A 15,626-nucleotide genomic window follows, 5' to 3' on the forward strand; every position below is an offset into this window, starting at 1 on the left:
TGAACGAGGCAAGGTCTTGCACAAGAGACATCAGACTAGCTGCCACAGAGAGAGGTGGGGTATGCGGAGGTCCCTTCCGGTTCTCTGGTGACATCGTCTGTAGGCCAGTCACATACAGCATTCAGAGAGCACTACATCAAACGCACTGCACCCAAATGTAAGCCAAGCACCACAAACATCCCCACTCATGTGCTTGTTATTAAATACCCAGTGCAAGGAAATGCAGGATTTTTTAGCAGCACTTCATTTTCATGGATGCCACAGCAGAGTGTGGCACTCCTGGGGTGGTGGTGAGGGGCACAGGTGGCTCTATATTGCCTTTCCCTCATCGTGAGGGCTGCTAGGATGGAAAGCACGCCCTGGTATGAGTAACAGCATCTTCAGGGTTGCCCCAGCAGCTCCTAAGGGATTGCTCTGCTGGCCAGGATTGCATGCATCATGCTCTGACTCTCCCCACCAGCCCCATTCCTCAGAATGCCCCCGTCACATGGAAATCCATGGCTGCTACAGGTGCAAAGAGCATTTAGGAGAGGATTGGGATTTGGCCCTTAGTGCCAAATTTACCCTGGTGCAAGAGGGTGCAATCCTATTGACCTCAGCCGCATGCACATAAATTTAGCCCTTAATATTTATACTGGCAAATTAGCTACGATCGTCATCGCTAACAATCGGACCCTACAGGAAGTTATCTGAGCTTATGGGCAGATAGCCAGACAATGTTTTGACCACAAAAACACACACTGAGTCTCTTCAACAAAAATCCAGTGTCATTTTGTTCTCAATTGTTCCCTATTTCACATGTTCCGTCAGGCAGCGGTTACTTCAAACGACTTTATTACTTGGCACAGAGCACAACCCAATTCTTAAGTCTGAGTGATTTTAACTTTCTATTAAGAGGACAACCACAGTAAGGTTTCCACATGAGAGCGTAGTATGTCTCTCTCTCTCCTTTGCAGCATGTTCTACTGAAATGCAGAACAGCAGCTACTTTTGCAGCACGGAAGGAGACTTCTCCCCATTGAAAGAGACACATCCATTGGAAATCGTGTCAATCTTCTTATTTATTATAGACTCCTTGACTTTAAGGCCAAAAGGGACCATCATGAATGTCTTTGTAGTCTGGTAATACATAGGAGCCCCAGGGATGGCCCAGGAGTCCATTGTGCCAGGCACTGTGCAAACACAGAATACAAAGATGGTCCCTGCCCCAAACAGCTTACAATGTAGTTTTAGGTTCTACATCTGGCCCTGAGCCCCCTGCTAATATTTGGGTTTTACAATAACATTTTCCTATTTTTTAAGACATTTTTCTCTGCCATGTTTTCATGTGGCAGATCCAGACAAACAACAAGGGAACCTGAATTGCCAACTGGTGATTAATAGATGAAACGTGAAACTGACTGGACACAAAGTGCTAACAAATGGCCAGGGTGTGTGTGTGTGTGTGTGTGTGGAGAACAAAGGAAAACTTTCATTTATAGTCATCTTAGGTGTTAGTCCTAACAGTAGCAGACAGAACATGTTTAGACAGAAGTGCTGCTGCTGATGTATTTATCAGTACCATTAGTCCAGGCACCTAACTTCCCTAGGTTCCTTTAAAAATCCTTGACTGTTTTTCTTACAGGAATGCCCAGAGGCCCCAATCAGGGATCAGGACCCCATTGTGCCAGGAGCTGTACATATCCATAGGAAGTCATAGTCCCTGACACAAACAGCTTACCTTCTATTTTTTAAATTGCCAATGTCCCATTAAAGCTGCAGTAAAAGGCATAATAAGCTGCATATACCACACTACCCTCCTGTCCCTTTTATTTTATTTTTACAGTGCTCTCTTTTAATGCAGGATTTCTGGTCTCAAAACCAAAAACGATCTGATATTTGTTACACGTAATCAGCAGCACTACTGATAGAAAGGTTGAGAGAGAGACTCAGATAATAATGATTGTGTTTCACCTATATAATTATGGAGGCCTCAGGAGCGACCTTATAGTTCAGGTTGCACTGAGATTTCCATGTAAAACAGGACTAAAATCCCTCTGTGTCATGCTTTAATGGTGGAATTTAGTCTCAAGATTTGGCACAATTAAATATTTTCTAACCTTTGTAGAGGAAATATTTTTAAATGCTGCTTTTTGGAAATCCTGCACTGTTTTCCACACCTCTTTGGGTTCCTCTAGCTGAACTCTGCAAATGCCAAACTTCATGCACACGGGCACATTCTGAACATCTTAGACATAGGTCACATTTGAAAATTGGATTAAAAAAGAGTAGTCATGTAACGTACAATAGCCACAATAGCCTCTGTTAATCATCAGAACACACCAGCATATAAGCAATCAACCTGATTGGCCTTCAAGGAGTTCTGTTGGTTGTTCAGGATGAGAGTGTGTATATATATGTGGGTTGTGGGTGGTGAAAGGGAAGTAACTGAGCCTGGGAAGAGGGATGATGAGTGGAGTGTTGATAGGACATGCAGTTTAGCCAACTTGGTGCAAAGTTGGCGAAGTATTCTGTGTGAAAATATGGTTAGAGATGGGCCAAAGAGGCCAGCTTTGGGTTATGAAAATAGTTCACGGGTTGAATTTTGGTTTTGCACGACCAAACCCAAGGACAGCTCAGACCTGGGTACCAATTCATGTCAACCACTGCAGACTTGGACAAAAGGTTTGGTTTGGGCTAACCGCTAAATATAACAGTATCGTCATTCTACACATTTCACCCTATTTCACCTGTAGTAAAAAGAAGGATTACTAAGAGGCAAATAATTATTTAAGTCTGTATATTAGTTAGTCTATATATTTCAACTATCTATCAAGCCTGAAAGATCCATTTCACAGAAGGGGCAACACCACACCATTCTTTTTAAAGCTATCAGTAATATTGAAAATAAGGGGCTGATTTCATATTTCTAGTTATTTGTTTGTGGGTCTTAACATCCTTGGAGCAGAGCAAAGTCCATTCCCAGTCTTGCTTACACACGCCTAGTTAAACCACAGAGCTTTCACAAAACCTTTTCCTTTTTGCGCCCCTAGCAAAAATATCTCAGCACAAGTGGAATTACTCTGTGAAATGACCCTGCTCTACACAGATATAGCACTTCTCTGATTTATTGCTGTCTGTATAGTAGTAGCACCTAAAGGCTGCAGCAGAGATCAGGACCCGGTTGCGCTGGGCAAACACAGACTGTGAGAGTCCCTGAGCCAAAAAGCTCCCAGTCTAAACAGACAGGACAGACAAAGAGCAGGAAGGGAAACAGAAGAGAAGTGACTTGCTCAAGGTCACACAGTAGTTGGTGGCAGAGCCAAGAATAGAACTCAGCTCTCTTGATGTCCAAAACCACTATACCATGGTACCTCTCAATTTGAAGAACTGTGATGGTCGACACTGTGCCACAAAATACAATCTATAGGAAATCCTGGAAGGAGGAGGTGGGGATGCACTTAGATTCCAAGGTAGAGTTAGCTAGGTTAGGCAGGGGCGGCTCAGTTATATTGGGGCTTCATTCAAAATGGCAGGCTCCTTCCATCTCCCTTACCAACTCTTATTCTCAGTTCCAGTCGGCTCCTGTTTTCCACTCATTCCAGAACTTCCTCCCAAGTGAGGCAACAAGAATGGCCAGCTGGCAGCACTTAGGTGTGTGCCTCCTTGTCTCTCACTTGTGGGCCTGCCCCGGGTCCTCTGACCATGGGCTCTATCCCTGTTGTTCAGATGCCTTGTGGCATGATGGGTACCACTGAAGTATGACACAAAATAATAAGCAGGTGAGCTGGGCAAATGGTATGCAATGCATGTAAGTGTTTCTTTTGGGCTCACAAAACATTTGCAAACTACTGTGAATGTAGAGTTTGTAAACGCTTGCCCAATAGTTTGGACAAATAATTTTGAAACTGTTCACTTCAGCTAGGTCATTCGCTTTTCATGGCATGTGATTGGTCACATAGTATGTTTTCTGCACTCTGCTGGCGTGGCTGAAACTACTTACCAGAATAATAAGGCACTTTGGGCACAATTGTTTAAAGAACACTAGTGCTCTTATAACTATACACAAAAATTCACAAACAAGGAACAGCATGACCCTACTCTGAGTTTGAGTAATTTCTTCATGGATAGACTTGCACATCAGTTTTTCTATTATTCAACTAGCTCTTGTTTTCTGAACGACTTGCACAGATGATTTCTCTTTCTGACCTGTGTTGGAGGGACAGTGCATTAGGGGTTCCCCTTTGTGCACATTACTGTACGGCTGTCCCAAATGAACTCATTTCTGGACCACACATGGTAGAATCTGAAGAGCAGACAGAGCTCTTCTAGTCCACTAAGGACCTCACTTTGCTAAGTCAGCTTCTCCTGGGAGGTGTCGAAATATTACGGTGATGCGAGACCATACAAAACCCAATGGTAGGTAGATAGAGGACTCTAAAGCCAGAGCCAGCCCTGGGGATACATGCTCTGTAAGGTTTTGGGTGGTGTCTCCCTGAAACTTGGCTTAAACATCAAGGAGACCAGTGACTTATTAGGCAGACCTGGCTCTGCCCTGATGCCCTTAGCAGAATTGCTGCATTGAAGTCCTGAAGTTCTGCCAGGACTCTGGCAGAGGAGCGCCCTGCACTGGGTGCCACTCCTCCCACATCTCCTATCTAGAGGAGAAAGGAGCAAGGCACAAGAACGACAGAGGCAGCCAGCAGCCCAGCCCCCCCACCCGGGATAACCTTCTCCCTTTTCTTGCAGAGAAGAGCAAAGTCAGAGACAGTGGTTCCTGGCCTCATCCCCTCCCCTCATCCTGGGGAGAAGCAGTGAGTGTCTTCTCCTCATGGAGAGACAAGGGGAAGGATTAGCTCCTAGCTGGCTTCCCCCTCAAGCCTTCCACGGTAGAGAGGACCTACCCTAACGGCTCTCCTCCCACTCTTTCCTGCTCCCCTCACCCAGTGGAAGAGTGGGGGTGGCCCCTGCTTGCTGCCTTCAACAGAGGAATGGGCGGGTGGGAGGAGTAGTAGCACCTCTACTGGTAGGGGGGCTTTTGTTTGTCTGTTTCCCAAAGAATCAGGGTCTGGCAGGGAAGAATTGGGGGAAGAGAATCCATTTGGGCCTGGGGAGGGGAGCCATTTGTGTGTCCGCGTGATAATATGAATGTGGGGAAGGCTGGGAGGGGAGTCACTCTGGACCTGGAGAGTGTGTGTGGGGGAGTAGGGGGCTGGCTTCCTGGCTTGGGAGGGGATACAGTTGTGCATGTTGGGGGATGGGCTGATGGGGGATGGCTAACGAGTGGGGGGAGGGCATGCATTCCCCACAGATGAGTTGTGTACACCTTTGGACGGTGTACAGCCACTGCTTAATTTGTAATGAAAGAGGTGATGGGGTCATGTCATTTTTTTACTTTCATAACTGACGGGGCAAGCCCAGAGGTGCTGGGAGGCTAGGAACTGCCAAGCCCAGAGGTGCGGGGGGGGGGGGCTATGAACTGCCAGGCCCAGAGGTGCTGGGGGGCTAGGAACTGCTAAGCTCAGAGGTGCTGGGGGCTAGGAACTGCCAGGCCCAGAGGTGCCGGGGGGCTAGGAACTGCTAAGCTCAGAGGTGCTGGGGGCTAGGAACTGCCAGGCCCAGAGGTGCCGGGGGGCTAGGAACTGCCAGGCCCAGAGGTGCCAGGGGGCTAGGAACTGCCAGGCCCAGAGGTGCCGGGGGGCTAGGAACTGCCAGGCCCAGAGTGCCGGGGGGGCTATGAACTGCCAGGCCCAGAGGTGCCGAGGGGCTAGGAACTGCCAGGCCCAGAGGTGCCGGGGGGCTAGGAACTGCCAGGCCCAGAGGTGCCGAGGGGCTAGGAACTGCCAGGCCCAGAGTGCCGGGGGGGCTAGGAACTGCCAGGCCCAGAGGTGCCAGGGGGCTAGGAACTGCCAGGCCCAGAGTGCCGGGGGGGCTAGGAACTGCGAGGCCCAGAGGTGCCGGGGGGCTAGGAACTGCCAGGCCCAGAGGTGCGGGGGCTCAGCCCTGGCACAAATTAAGCCCTGTGTATAGCAGCATCACTACCATTAACCTCCATCCCTAACGGGGGTCATTTTCAGAGCCGTGTCCCTGCTAAGCCACGGGGAAGGAGCCTGGATTTTCTTTATTTCTTTGCAAAGCACAACGGGGAAAGGCGGAGGAGAACAACACTGCACACCACCAATACATCTATCCCCAGGCCCTTCTCATCCGCGGGCTTCCCCAAAGGAGCATGCCTGGAAGGCTCTTTTGCAAAGCCGGGGGCATGAGGAACGGGGCGGGGGTGCCCCTCCCCGGCTCCCCCCTCCAGCCCCACCCCGGAGAGGCAGGGACAAGCGTGCCGGGCGGGCGGAGCTGCGGCAGGCAGGCGGGCGGGCGGTGAGGGGGCTGGCCAGACTGCAAAGCGCCCTTGCGGCTTTTCCTTCCCGAGTCTCCTGCTCTCCCTGCCCCGGCCCTGCCATGCCTCTCTCCGGCCCCGGGCTGCTGCCCTGCCCGCCGCCCCCCGCCCTGCGCCCCCTCTGAAAGCCAGCCAGGGTCGGTCCCACCCCAGCCCGGGCTAACGACCGAGTCCCGGGGAGAGGATGGTGCAGAAATCCCGCAACGGAGGCGTGTACCCGGGTGCGACCGGAGAGAAGAAGCTGAAAGTGGGGTTCGTTGGGCTGGATCCAGGCGCCCCGGATTCCAACCGGGATGGGGCGCTGCTCATCGCCGGCTCGGAGAGCACCAAGCGGGGCAGCATCTTGAGCAAGCCCCGCTCCGGGATCTCCGGGACGGGGAAGCCCCCCAAAAGGAATGCCTTTTACCGCAAGCTGCAGAATTTCCTCTACAACGTGCTGGAGCGACCCCGCGGCTGGGCTTTCATTTACCACGCCTACGTGTGAGTAGCGAGTGCGGGCGCCGGAGCGCAGCCTGCCCCGGAGAGGGAGGCTGGAGATCTCAGCTCACCTTGCAGCCAGGACAGGGGGCAGCCCGGGCGGCAGCGGATGCCTGGCAGCTCATCCCCCGGGGGGCTAAAACCGAGATGCAGGGGGAGCGGCGCTGTGTGCAGAGGAGGAGGGGCGAGCTGCAGGGTGGCAGGTTTTAAGCGCCCCCCCCCCTTTTTCCCCCCACACTGGCCTGTCTGCATCTTGCAGCTCGGAAACACCCGCTGAGCCAGCCGGTTTTCCGCCTTCCCTTCCCGAGCCCTGGTTGCGCTGCCTGCATTGTGTGTTGTGCCTCGCCTGCTGGGGGCTGCCTGGACCCCAATGCAGGGTGCAGTTATTAAGAAGGAGCGGGGAGGGACCACCTCAAAAAATCAAACAAGCAGCCCTGCAAAATTGGAGGGTCGCTTACCCCAGGAAGACTGATCGCGGTGATGCACATTTCCCAGCCCTGAACCAGATGCAATACAAACACTTCTGGTTCTTAGGTGAATACACTCGCCTAGCTCCTTCGCTTGTATATGTGGGTGCTTGCCTCCTCTGCCTGATCACAATGTGCTGTGGGACATGACATGCTCATGGATCACTTGGTTCTGGTTTAGATGGAGCAGTGGCTGGGGTTTTTTGTTTTGTTTTTTTTTGGTCCTGCTTGGAATCATCCTAGCAATGCTGTTAGCAGCAAGGGACAGAAAAAAATCTGGCTCAGGCGCTGCTGTCTGGGCTGTGTCTCCCTTCTCTACCCCACCATTCGCCCCTTCCTCTATCCCCAGCTTTGATGGATCTGTGTCTGGCAACATTTTGGGCTGTGGACTGGAAGGGATTTGTGGACTCCAGCTAAAGTAGTGCTGTGTCAGGGAAGAAATGCTGATCAGTGTCTGATTCCTGACAGCAGAGAGAGGGAGTGGTAGACAATGGAGCAGTCCCAAGGCAGACGTTTGCACTCAGATGCCCTTTTTTAACAAGTAATGATTGTATTCCACCGATCAGTTGGAAGAAAGCGCAGATCAGCTCCTGTTGTTTGTGGGAATATAAAGGGGATGCCAAGCTACATGATGTGCTGCTGTGTTACTGCAACTCCCTTCCCTCTGGGAGTTTCCATGGTCCCCACCAGGCTCTTCTCCAAATCTGATGTAAGGCGGAGGCATGTGCCTGGCTTTTCCTTTTGTTGTGGTATGTTTGGGGTTTGTTTTGAATTGAGGGTTCGCCTCCTCCCGACCTGTTTTTTAAAGTTTTTCCCTTTTACGTGATGGCGATGGTACTAAAAGGCGTTGGGAAGTGCATTCAGGTGCTCAGCCATTTTGTAAGTGGAAGCATTTCAGAGAGATCTTGTTGCTGAGTAAACTTAGACGATGAAATTCTGGCTCCAATGAGGTCCATGGGAGCATGGCTGTTCACTTCAATGGGGCCCAGGTTTCTCCCAGAGAGATCATAACTGAGTGAGAAGCAAATCACACCAATATATCTTCATTTCTCCATTTGGTCCACAATTAGAATACGTGTTATCCAATGTTCAGAGCTGCCAAGCACCTTCGGCTCTCATGGGCTTCCCTTGCTCAGCACTTCCGAAAATCAGGCTCGTATTTTGTGAACAAGCCCTGTGTATGTGTGCCCAGGATACTTGATGATGAAATACACACAAAGGCTAAATCAGTCCCTAGGGGCTGACTATAGCTGCGATAGCCAGTGTGATTGCAGGGGTCAGGATAAAGATGACACAAGTGGAATGGGATGAAAGCAAAATGGCACATGGCAGGTTAACCCCATGCAAAGAAGCTTTTTTAGTACAAAGAGGATAGTGTAGCTAACCTGCCTGACTCTTGTGTGATTAATCCAGACAGACGCACTGTCCTGAATTTATCTCCTCGGGGCCCCTTTCAGAAACAAAGCTTTATAATGTCACTTGCTATTCCTGAGGGAGTAATGGGATCATCCCAGATTCATGCAGCTACAAACTTTACATCATCCCTCATAGTCCTTCCCCAGAGGTGAAATCCAGCCCCATATGCAGAGGACCATCACAAGGCCTGTACTACTGAAGTCCTCAAAACCGAGCTTAAGCGGGGCTTAGACCTTGTGGTAAGTGTCTGAATTTCACGCTGTATGCTCCGTATGTGGACACCATGTCCAGGGAATAAGTGTTTTTATTTCCACAACCATGTGACGCACCTCCCCTGAACTTTTCCCACCTATCCCCCTCTCTCAGGAATACTTCAGTGCATTCCAAACCTCCAGACACTTTGTTTTTTAAAGGCTCTGCCACAAAACTGTTTCCCCTCAAGCATTGATCAGGAAAATGCGGTCTAAGCGTATGCTGCCTTCAGTGCTGGACCAGTGACCATTTCAAGGGCCTACATGTTACGATGCTTCAGACGCGTGTTACACAGTACTGGGAAGCTGCCCAGCATTCGGGTCTTTTGGCCCATACTTGTGCCAGAGTTAGCCCTGGCACGTTGCTCACTTACAGATGTAAAGAACATAATACACATATAGACGAATGAAAGCCTATGCACCCGTTATGCCCCATTTGTTTTTGTAATTATTTATTCATATTACATTAGTGCCTAGAGAACCCAAATAACACTAGTCCCATAGGGCTAGGTGCCGTACCTACATAGAATCATAGAATATCAGGGTTGGAAGGGACCTCAGGAGGTCATCTAGTCCTACCCCCTGCTCAAAGTAGGACCAATTCCCAACTAAATCATCCCAGCCAGGGCTTTGTCAAGCCGGGCCTTAAAAACCTCCAAGGAAGGAGACTCCACCACCTCCCTAGGTAACGCATTCCAGTGCTTCACCACCCTCCTAGTGAAATAGTGTTTCCTAATATCCAACCTAGACCTCCCCCACTGCAACTTGAGACCATTGCTCCTTGTTCTGTCATCTGCCACCATTGAGAACAGCCGAGTTCCATCCTCTTTGGAACCCCCCTTCAGGTAGTTGAAGGCTGCTATCAAATCCCCCCTCATTCTTCTCTTCTGGAGACTAAACAATGCCAGTTCCCTCAGCCTCTCCTCATAAGTCATGTGCTCCAGACCCCTAATCATTTTTGTTGCCCTCCGCTGGACTCTTTCCAATTTTTCCACATCCTTCTTGTAGTGTGGGGCCCAAAACTGGACACAGTACTCCAGATGAGGCCTCACCAATGTCGAATAAGACATTGAATAAGACATGTAGTGAGACTGAGAGACAGTCCTTGCTACAAAGAGATTACCATCTAAGTAGGCAAAGCAGACAAAGGGTGAGAGAGTAGAGGCACAGGTAGGTGAAATGACTTGCTCAAGAACACATAGCAGGGCAGTGGCAGAGCTGGGCTCAGAATCCAGGTCTCCTGACTCCCAGTGCAGTGCCCTCGCCACTAGACCTTGCTACTTCTTCCCTCAGTTGAGCCCTGTTTGGGGAGCATAAGTGGTGCATAGGCCTTCTGCACAGGAGTGAATTTCATCTGCGATGCACATGTGTAGTATTGGACTCAGTTTCCACCAGGGTGCGGCACTCTGGGGAGTTTTCAGGCGCCATAGTGCAGGTAGTGAGTGCTTCACCCACTGAAATGAAGGCAGGTGTGTTTGTGTCAGTGATTAGACTCTCAAATATTGTCTCCTTACAGCGAAACGTCCTAAATGCACATGGATTCTATTTTAAATGCAGATAGATGCATTTGCATAGGTAACTCTGTAACATCTGGAGCACCACACGTTAGAGTCCGACATCACACAGTGACGTAAACTATTGTACATCTAAGTGCGCATGGTATGTTCATTTCCACAGGCAGGTCTCAGCCAGGATTTTTCTTGTTTCTCCTCGTTTTTGACCCTCACATCTCACACTATGATGATTGTTTAAAAAAACAAAGGAAATTCAGTCCAAAAATGTAGTTAAAGCAGTATTGTGGTTGACTATATGAAAGCATATATGAAAGTTATGGCACACAGCCATATAACAATTGGGACTGATCTGCTTTGTCCTCTGTTCCACTCCCCTCGCTGTAATGGCATCCTGGGGCATAGAGGTGCTTTCTCAGCCAATGCTAGCTCTGCATGTTCTTGTTGGACCTTGTCTTCTTTCAGGGATGAAGTATGGGATTTGGCAAACCACAGCAGTGTGCTGGCGTTCTCTTGACATTGTGTGGGTGGCTGGTACTTTGGCTTTAAAAGGTCAGATCCCCTGAATTTCCTCTTGGAGAGGTGAGCAGATAGGTAGCTTCCCAGTGCTGGTGATCAGTTTTCACAGCTGATGATTAGCTCACCACAGGAAGCCAAGTGAGATGCGGTCTCATCCCAACGGGTCTACTTCCCTCTGGACATGTGCTGTTGCCCCTTTGTGCCAGTTTGGGGGCAAAACCACGGACTATTCTGTGTCTCTGTATTGCGATTGATTTTTTTGACACCATCCCCAGGCTAACACAAGTGGTGGCCTGTTCATAGGATATAAAATGGGCCTTCACTTGTGAACACACCATTTTACACAAGCACTTTCATGCACTAACAGCCGAGCATACAGGGGACAGAATTTTCATGTGCAAAACTGTGTCTGCCGGAGTGAAGGTTGGGTTCTGCCCCCACTGAAAATCAGTCCCATTGTATCTATGATTTTCATTGGATTATTTCTCTCATGCCCGCTCTGCTTCTCCTCTCAGAGTCTGACCTAAGCAGAATGGGGCCTGATAATGCTCAAGTGAAGCCCCGCTTAAGTACCAACATAGGCTTTTCCTGGGAGACAGCTGGTGCATAGGCCTTGAACTGGCTGTCTACACAGAGATTGAGTGGGTGGTGGGACTCGGGCTTGAGGTTGTCTTTCCCTCTTGCCTATTTCACATATTTCTTCAAATTCCTCTATCTTGCTCACTGTAATCTGTTCATAGGATGCAATATCTAGTATCCTGTCTTCTGACAGTGGCTGGTGCCAGATGCTTCAGAGGGAATGAACAGAACAGGGCAATTACTGAGTGATCCATCCCCTGTTGTTCATTCCCAGCTTCTGTAAGTCAGAGGTTTAGGGACACTCAGAGCATGGGGTTGTGTCTCTGAACGTCTTGGTTAATAGCCATTGATGGACCTGTCCTCCATGAATTTATCTAATTCTCTTCTCAATCCAGTTATACTTTTGGCCTTTATAACATCCCCTGGCAACGAGTTCCACATGTTGACTGTGCATTGTGTGAAGAAGTGCTTCCTTTTGTTTGTTTTAAACCTGCTGCTTATTAATTTCATTGGGTGCTCCTGGTTCCTGTGTTATGTGAAGGGGTAAATAACACTTCCTTATTCACTTTTTTCACACTATTCGTGATTTTATAGACCTCTGTCATACCCCACCTTAATCGTCTCTTTTCCAAGCTGAATAAGTGGGCGTACCATGAATTTATATGGTGGCATTATGATATTTTCTGTCTCATTATCTATCCCTTTCCTAATGGTTCGTAACATTCTGTTTGTTTCTTTGAGTGCCATTGCACATTGAACAGATGTTTTCAGAGAAAGATCTCTTTCTTGAGTGGTAACAGCTAATTTAGACCTCATCATTTTATAGGTATGATTGGGATTCTGTTTTCCAATATGCGTTACTTTGCATTTATCAAGATTTTCACCTGCCATATTGTTGCCCAGTCATCCAGTTTTGTGAGCTCCCTTTGTAACTCTTCGCAGTTAGCTTTGGACTTAACTACCTTGAGTAATTTTGTGTCGTCTGCAAGCTTTGCCCCCTCATTGTTTACCCCCTTTTCCATATCATTTGTGAATATGTTGAACAGCACTGGTCCCAGTACAGATCCTTGGGGGACCCCGCTATTTACCTCTATCCACTGTGAAAATTGACCATTTATTCCTACCCCTTGTTTCCTATCTTTTAACCAGTTACCGATCCATGAGAGGACCTTCCCTCTTAATTCATGACTACTTACTTTGCTTAAGAGCCTATGGTGAGGGACTTTGTCATAGGCTTTCTGAAAGTCCAAGTACACTCTTGTACACATGCTTGTTGACGCCCTCAAAGAATTCTAATAGAATAACGAGGCACGATTTTCCTTTACAAAAGCCGCATTGACTCTTCCCCAACATATTGTGTTCATCTGGTCTGATAATTCTGTTCTTTACTATAGTTTCAACCAGTTTGCCAGGTGCTGAAGTTAGGCGTATCGGCCTGTAATTGCCAGGATCACCTCTGGAGTCTTTTTTTAAAAATTGGCATTACATTAGCTATCCTCCAGTCCTCTGGTACAGAGGTTCATTTAAATGATAGGTTACGTACCACAGTTAGTAGTTCTGCAATTTCATATTTGAGTTCCTTCAGAACTCTTGGGTGAATACCATCTGGTCCTGGTGACTTATTACTAGTAAATTTATCACATCAGTATGTGCCTCAAGCTGATTTTTTTTTTTTTTTTTTTAATTTCAACCAAAATCGTTCATCCATTTCTCAGAACAAGGTTGGGAGAAAATACATTGTTTTAGCCATGTTAAAAAAATTACAACCATGTTTAATACTTCCATGTTTTGCTCCAGTGTAGTGTTTGTGAGAGAACAGGGTTAGGTTGGTGCAGTGAAGCCATATCAACTAATGCGACTTTGGTTTTGGAGTATCTTTCCTACCAAAACATGGACCCGTTTCTGTTGGTGTTGAATTCTCTTAATTCCCACCAAGTCAATGTGAGCTGATGGCACTCAGCACCTGGCAGGATCAGGCCCTGTATCACATCGTATTTTGCACAGTTACAGGTTATTGACCTCACTTATGGCTTCTGGTGATCAAGGGTCAAAAATGGCTTAAGTCTCAAATGAAAATAAGCAAATTATTCTGGTGACCTTAACTTGGTCTCCCGAACATAGTTACAATAGACATTGTTATCTAGTTATAACAGACCCACATTACAAGGGGGATGATTGGCGATCTCACTGCTGCTAAATAAAGGTATCACAGATTGGCACAGAGGCGTATTGCATATTGGGGGATCTTGCCAGCCCTCTATCTGGCTTTACCCAGTGCTGTTAAATCTTCTATTTCCGCAACTTCAATTATTTAAAGGGACACTAACTAGATTCTAAGTAAAAATAATTGAGTTGCACTGACAGTTACCCTATGGGGAAGAACGGACCCTCGGGATTGCAGAGAAGTATGTTTTCTTTAAATGCGGACCCTCAGTTGTCTTTCCTTTCCATCCAGGGTGCTGGGCAGGAGTAATTCTTCCACAATAAAAATGAATGATGCTATGTCCTCACCTCACTGAACATGCCAAGTGATTTCAGCTCCCCACACAATTCCATCAGCTCTATCTTGGACAACCGGAATATGACACCCTATAATATATAACTTGAAGAAGCTGGGGGATCATATCCATTGATTATAAAGCACCAAAATATAAAAGTGTGGACAGCTTGTTGGGAATTATCTCAAGCAGAAGTCATGAGCTGGTGTAGAGAGGAGATTGCTTTATCATGGCCTTTGGGCTTTTTTAACTGCATGACAGCCAATATGGAGCTAAACTAAGTAGTTCTTCCACCTGTCCACCAGCTCTGTCTGGCTTCAGTATTTCTAAGGTGCTGTTGGCATGTTAAAACCGTTCTCCCCTAAAGCCATCTCTTTGGTTATAACTAGGGTGGCTGGCCTACTTTTTAAAGTTATTTTTCTGACACTCCCCCTCCAAAAACCCTAAACCACAAAAAAAGACTTTAATAACAAATTTTATAATCAGCAATTCATGTGGAGTATTGTGTACCCTCTGCACAGTGGAAGCCCCAGCAGTTCTTTCAGAGGGAGCCCAAGCTAACGAACTAATCTAAGTCCCAGAAATTTGCCGACATTCTTGATGGCTGTGGCGCATGCACAAAGAAATAATGCAAAAAGCAGTAAACCCCGTAGACCCACGTCGTTTTGTGCTTTAACAGACACCTAGTGGGGAAACAGGGTTTGCAGGGGGAAGAGGTTGAGGGCAGGGATGGGGAATGTTAAGGATATAGTCAGGGGTGAAAGTAGAAATAGGGACTTACCGGTACGGGGCTGTGTTGGGGCTCGCTCTGGCCCCTGGAAGGGGCGGGGCCTCGGGCGGAAGGGGCAGGAATGGTATCAGAGCCAGCTCTGGCCCGCCCTGTACTGGTAAGTGCCCTCCCCCGCCAGGGTAGCAGCGGCAGCCGGGGGCTCCGGCAGCAGTTTAAAGGGCCCAGGGATCGGCCGCCGCTACCGCCCCGGGCCCTTTAAACTGCTGCCGGAGCCCCTGGCTGCCGCTGCTACCCCAGGGCTCCGGCAGCAGGGCTCCGGTGGCTATTTAAAGGGCCTGGGGCTCCCCTGCCTCTACCGCCCCAAGCCCTTTAAATAGCTGCCGGAGCCCCGCCGCTACTCCAGGGCTCCGGGGGCTATTTAAAGGGCCCAGGACTCCGCTGCTTCTACCGCCCAGGCCCTTTATATAAACCCCAGAGCCCCGCCGCCGCTACCCCAGGGCTCCAGCAGTGGGGCTCTGGTAGCAATTTAAAGGGCCTGGGGCTCCAGCCGCTGCTGGGAGCCCCAGGCCCTTTAAATTGCCGCCTGGGGAAGCCAGGCCGCCCCGGTACGATGAACCGGCTCTTGCCGGTATGCCATACCGGGACATACCGGCTTACTTTCACCTCTGGATATAGTATCCCCAGGCCCTTTAAATTGCCGCCTGTGCAACCCCTGTGATTTTAAGCATTTACAACGGGACTACTCCTAGGGCTTAGTGCTCTCTGGTGTATGGAAGAGAAACGATCCCTTAGGATGTCGCATGGG

The 15,626-nt window shown here is 48.6% G+C and overlaps 1 protein-coding gene across 5 annotated transcripts in view; it reads left to right on the top strand.

Moving 5' to 3' along the window:
• The first annotated feature begins 6,557 nt into the window (after positions 1-6,557).
• KCNQ2 (potassium voltage-gated channel subfamily Q member 2) overlaps positions 6,558-15,626 on the top strand; it is a 113,933-nt gene continuing 104,864 nt past the window's right edge. For all 5 annotated transcript variants that reach the window (XM_065414277.1, XM_065414276.1, XM_065414278.1 and 2 more), the window contains exon 1: positions 6,558-6,853. In XM_065414277.1, the coding sequence (XP_065270349.1) occupies positions 6,558-6,853 (296 nt within the window). The remainder of the gene's footprint in view (positions 6,854-15,626) is intronic.

Source organism: Emys orbicularis, chromosome 12, assembly GCF_028017835.1.
Source record: "Emys orbicularis isolate rEmyOrb1 chromosome 12, rEmyOrb1.hap1, whole genome shotgun sequence".
In the NCBI taxonomy this organism is placed as follows: Eukaryota; Metazoa; Chordata; order Testudines; family Emydidae; genus Emys; species Emys orbicularis.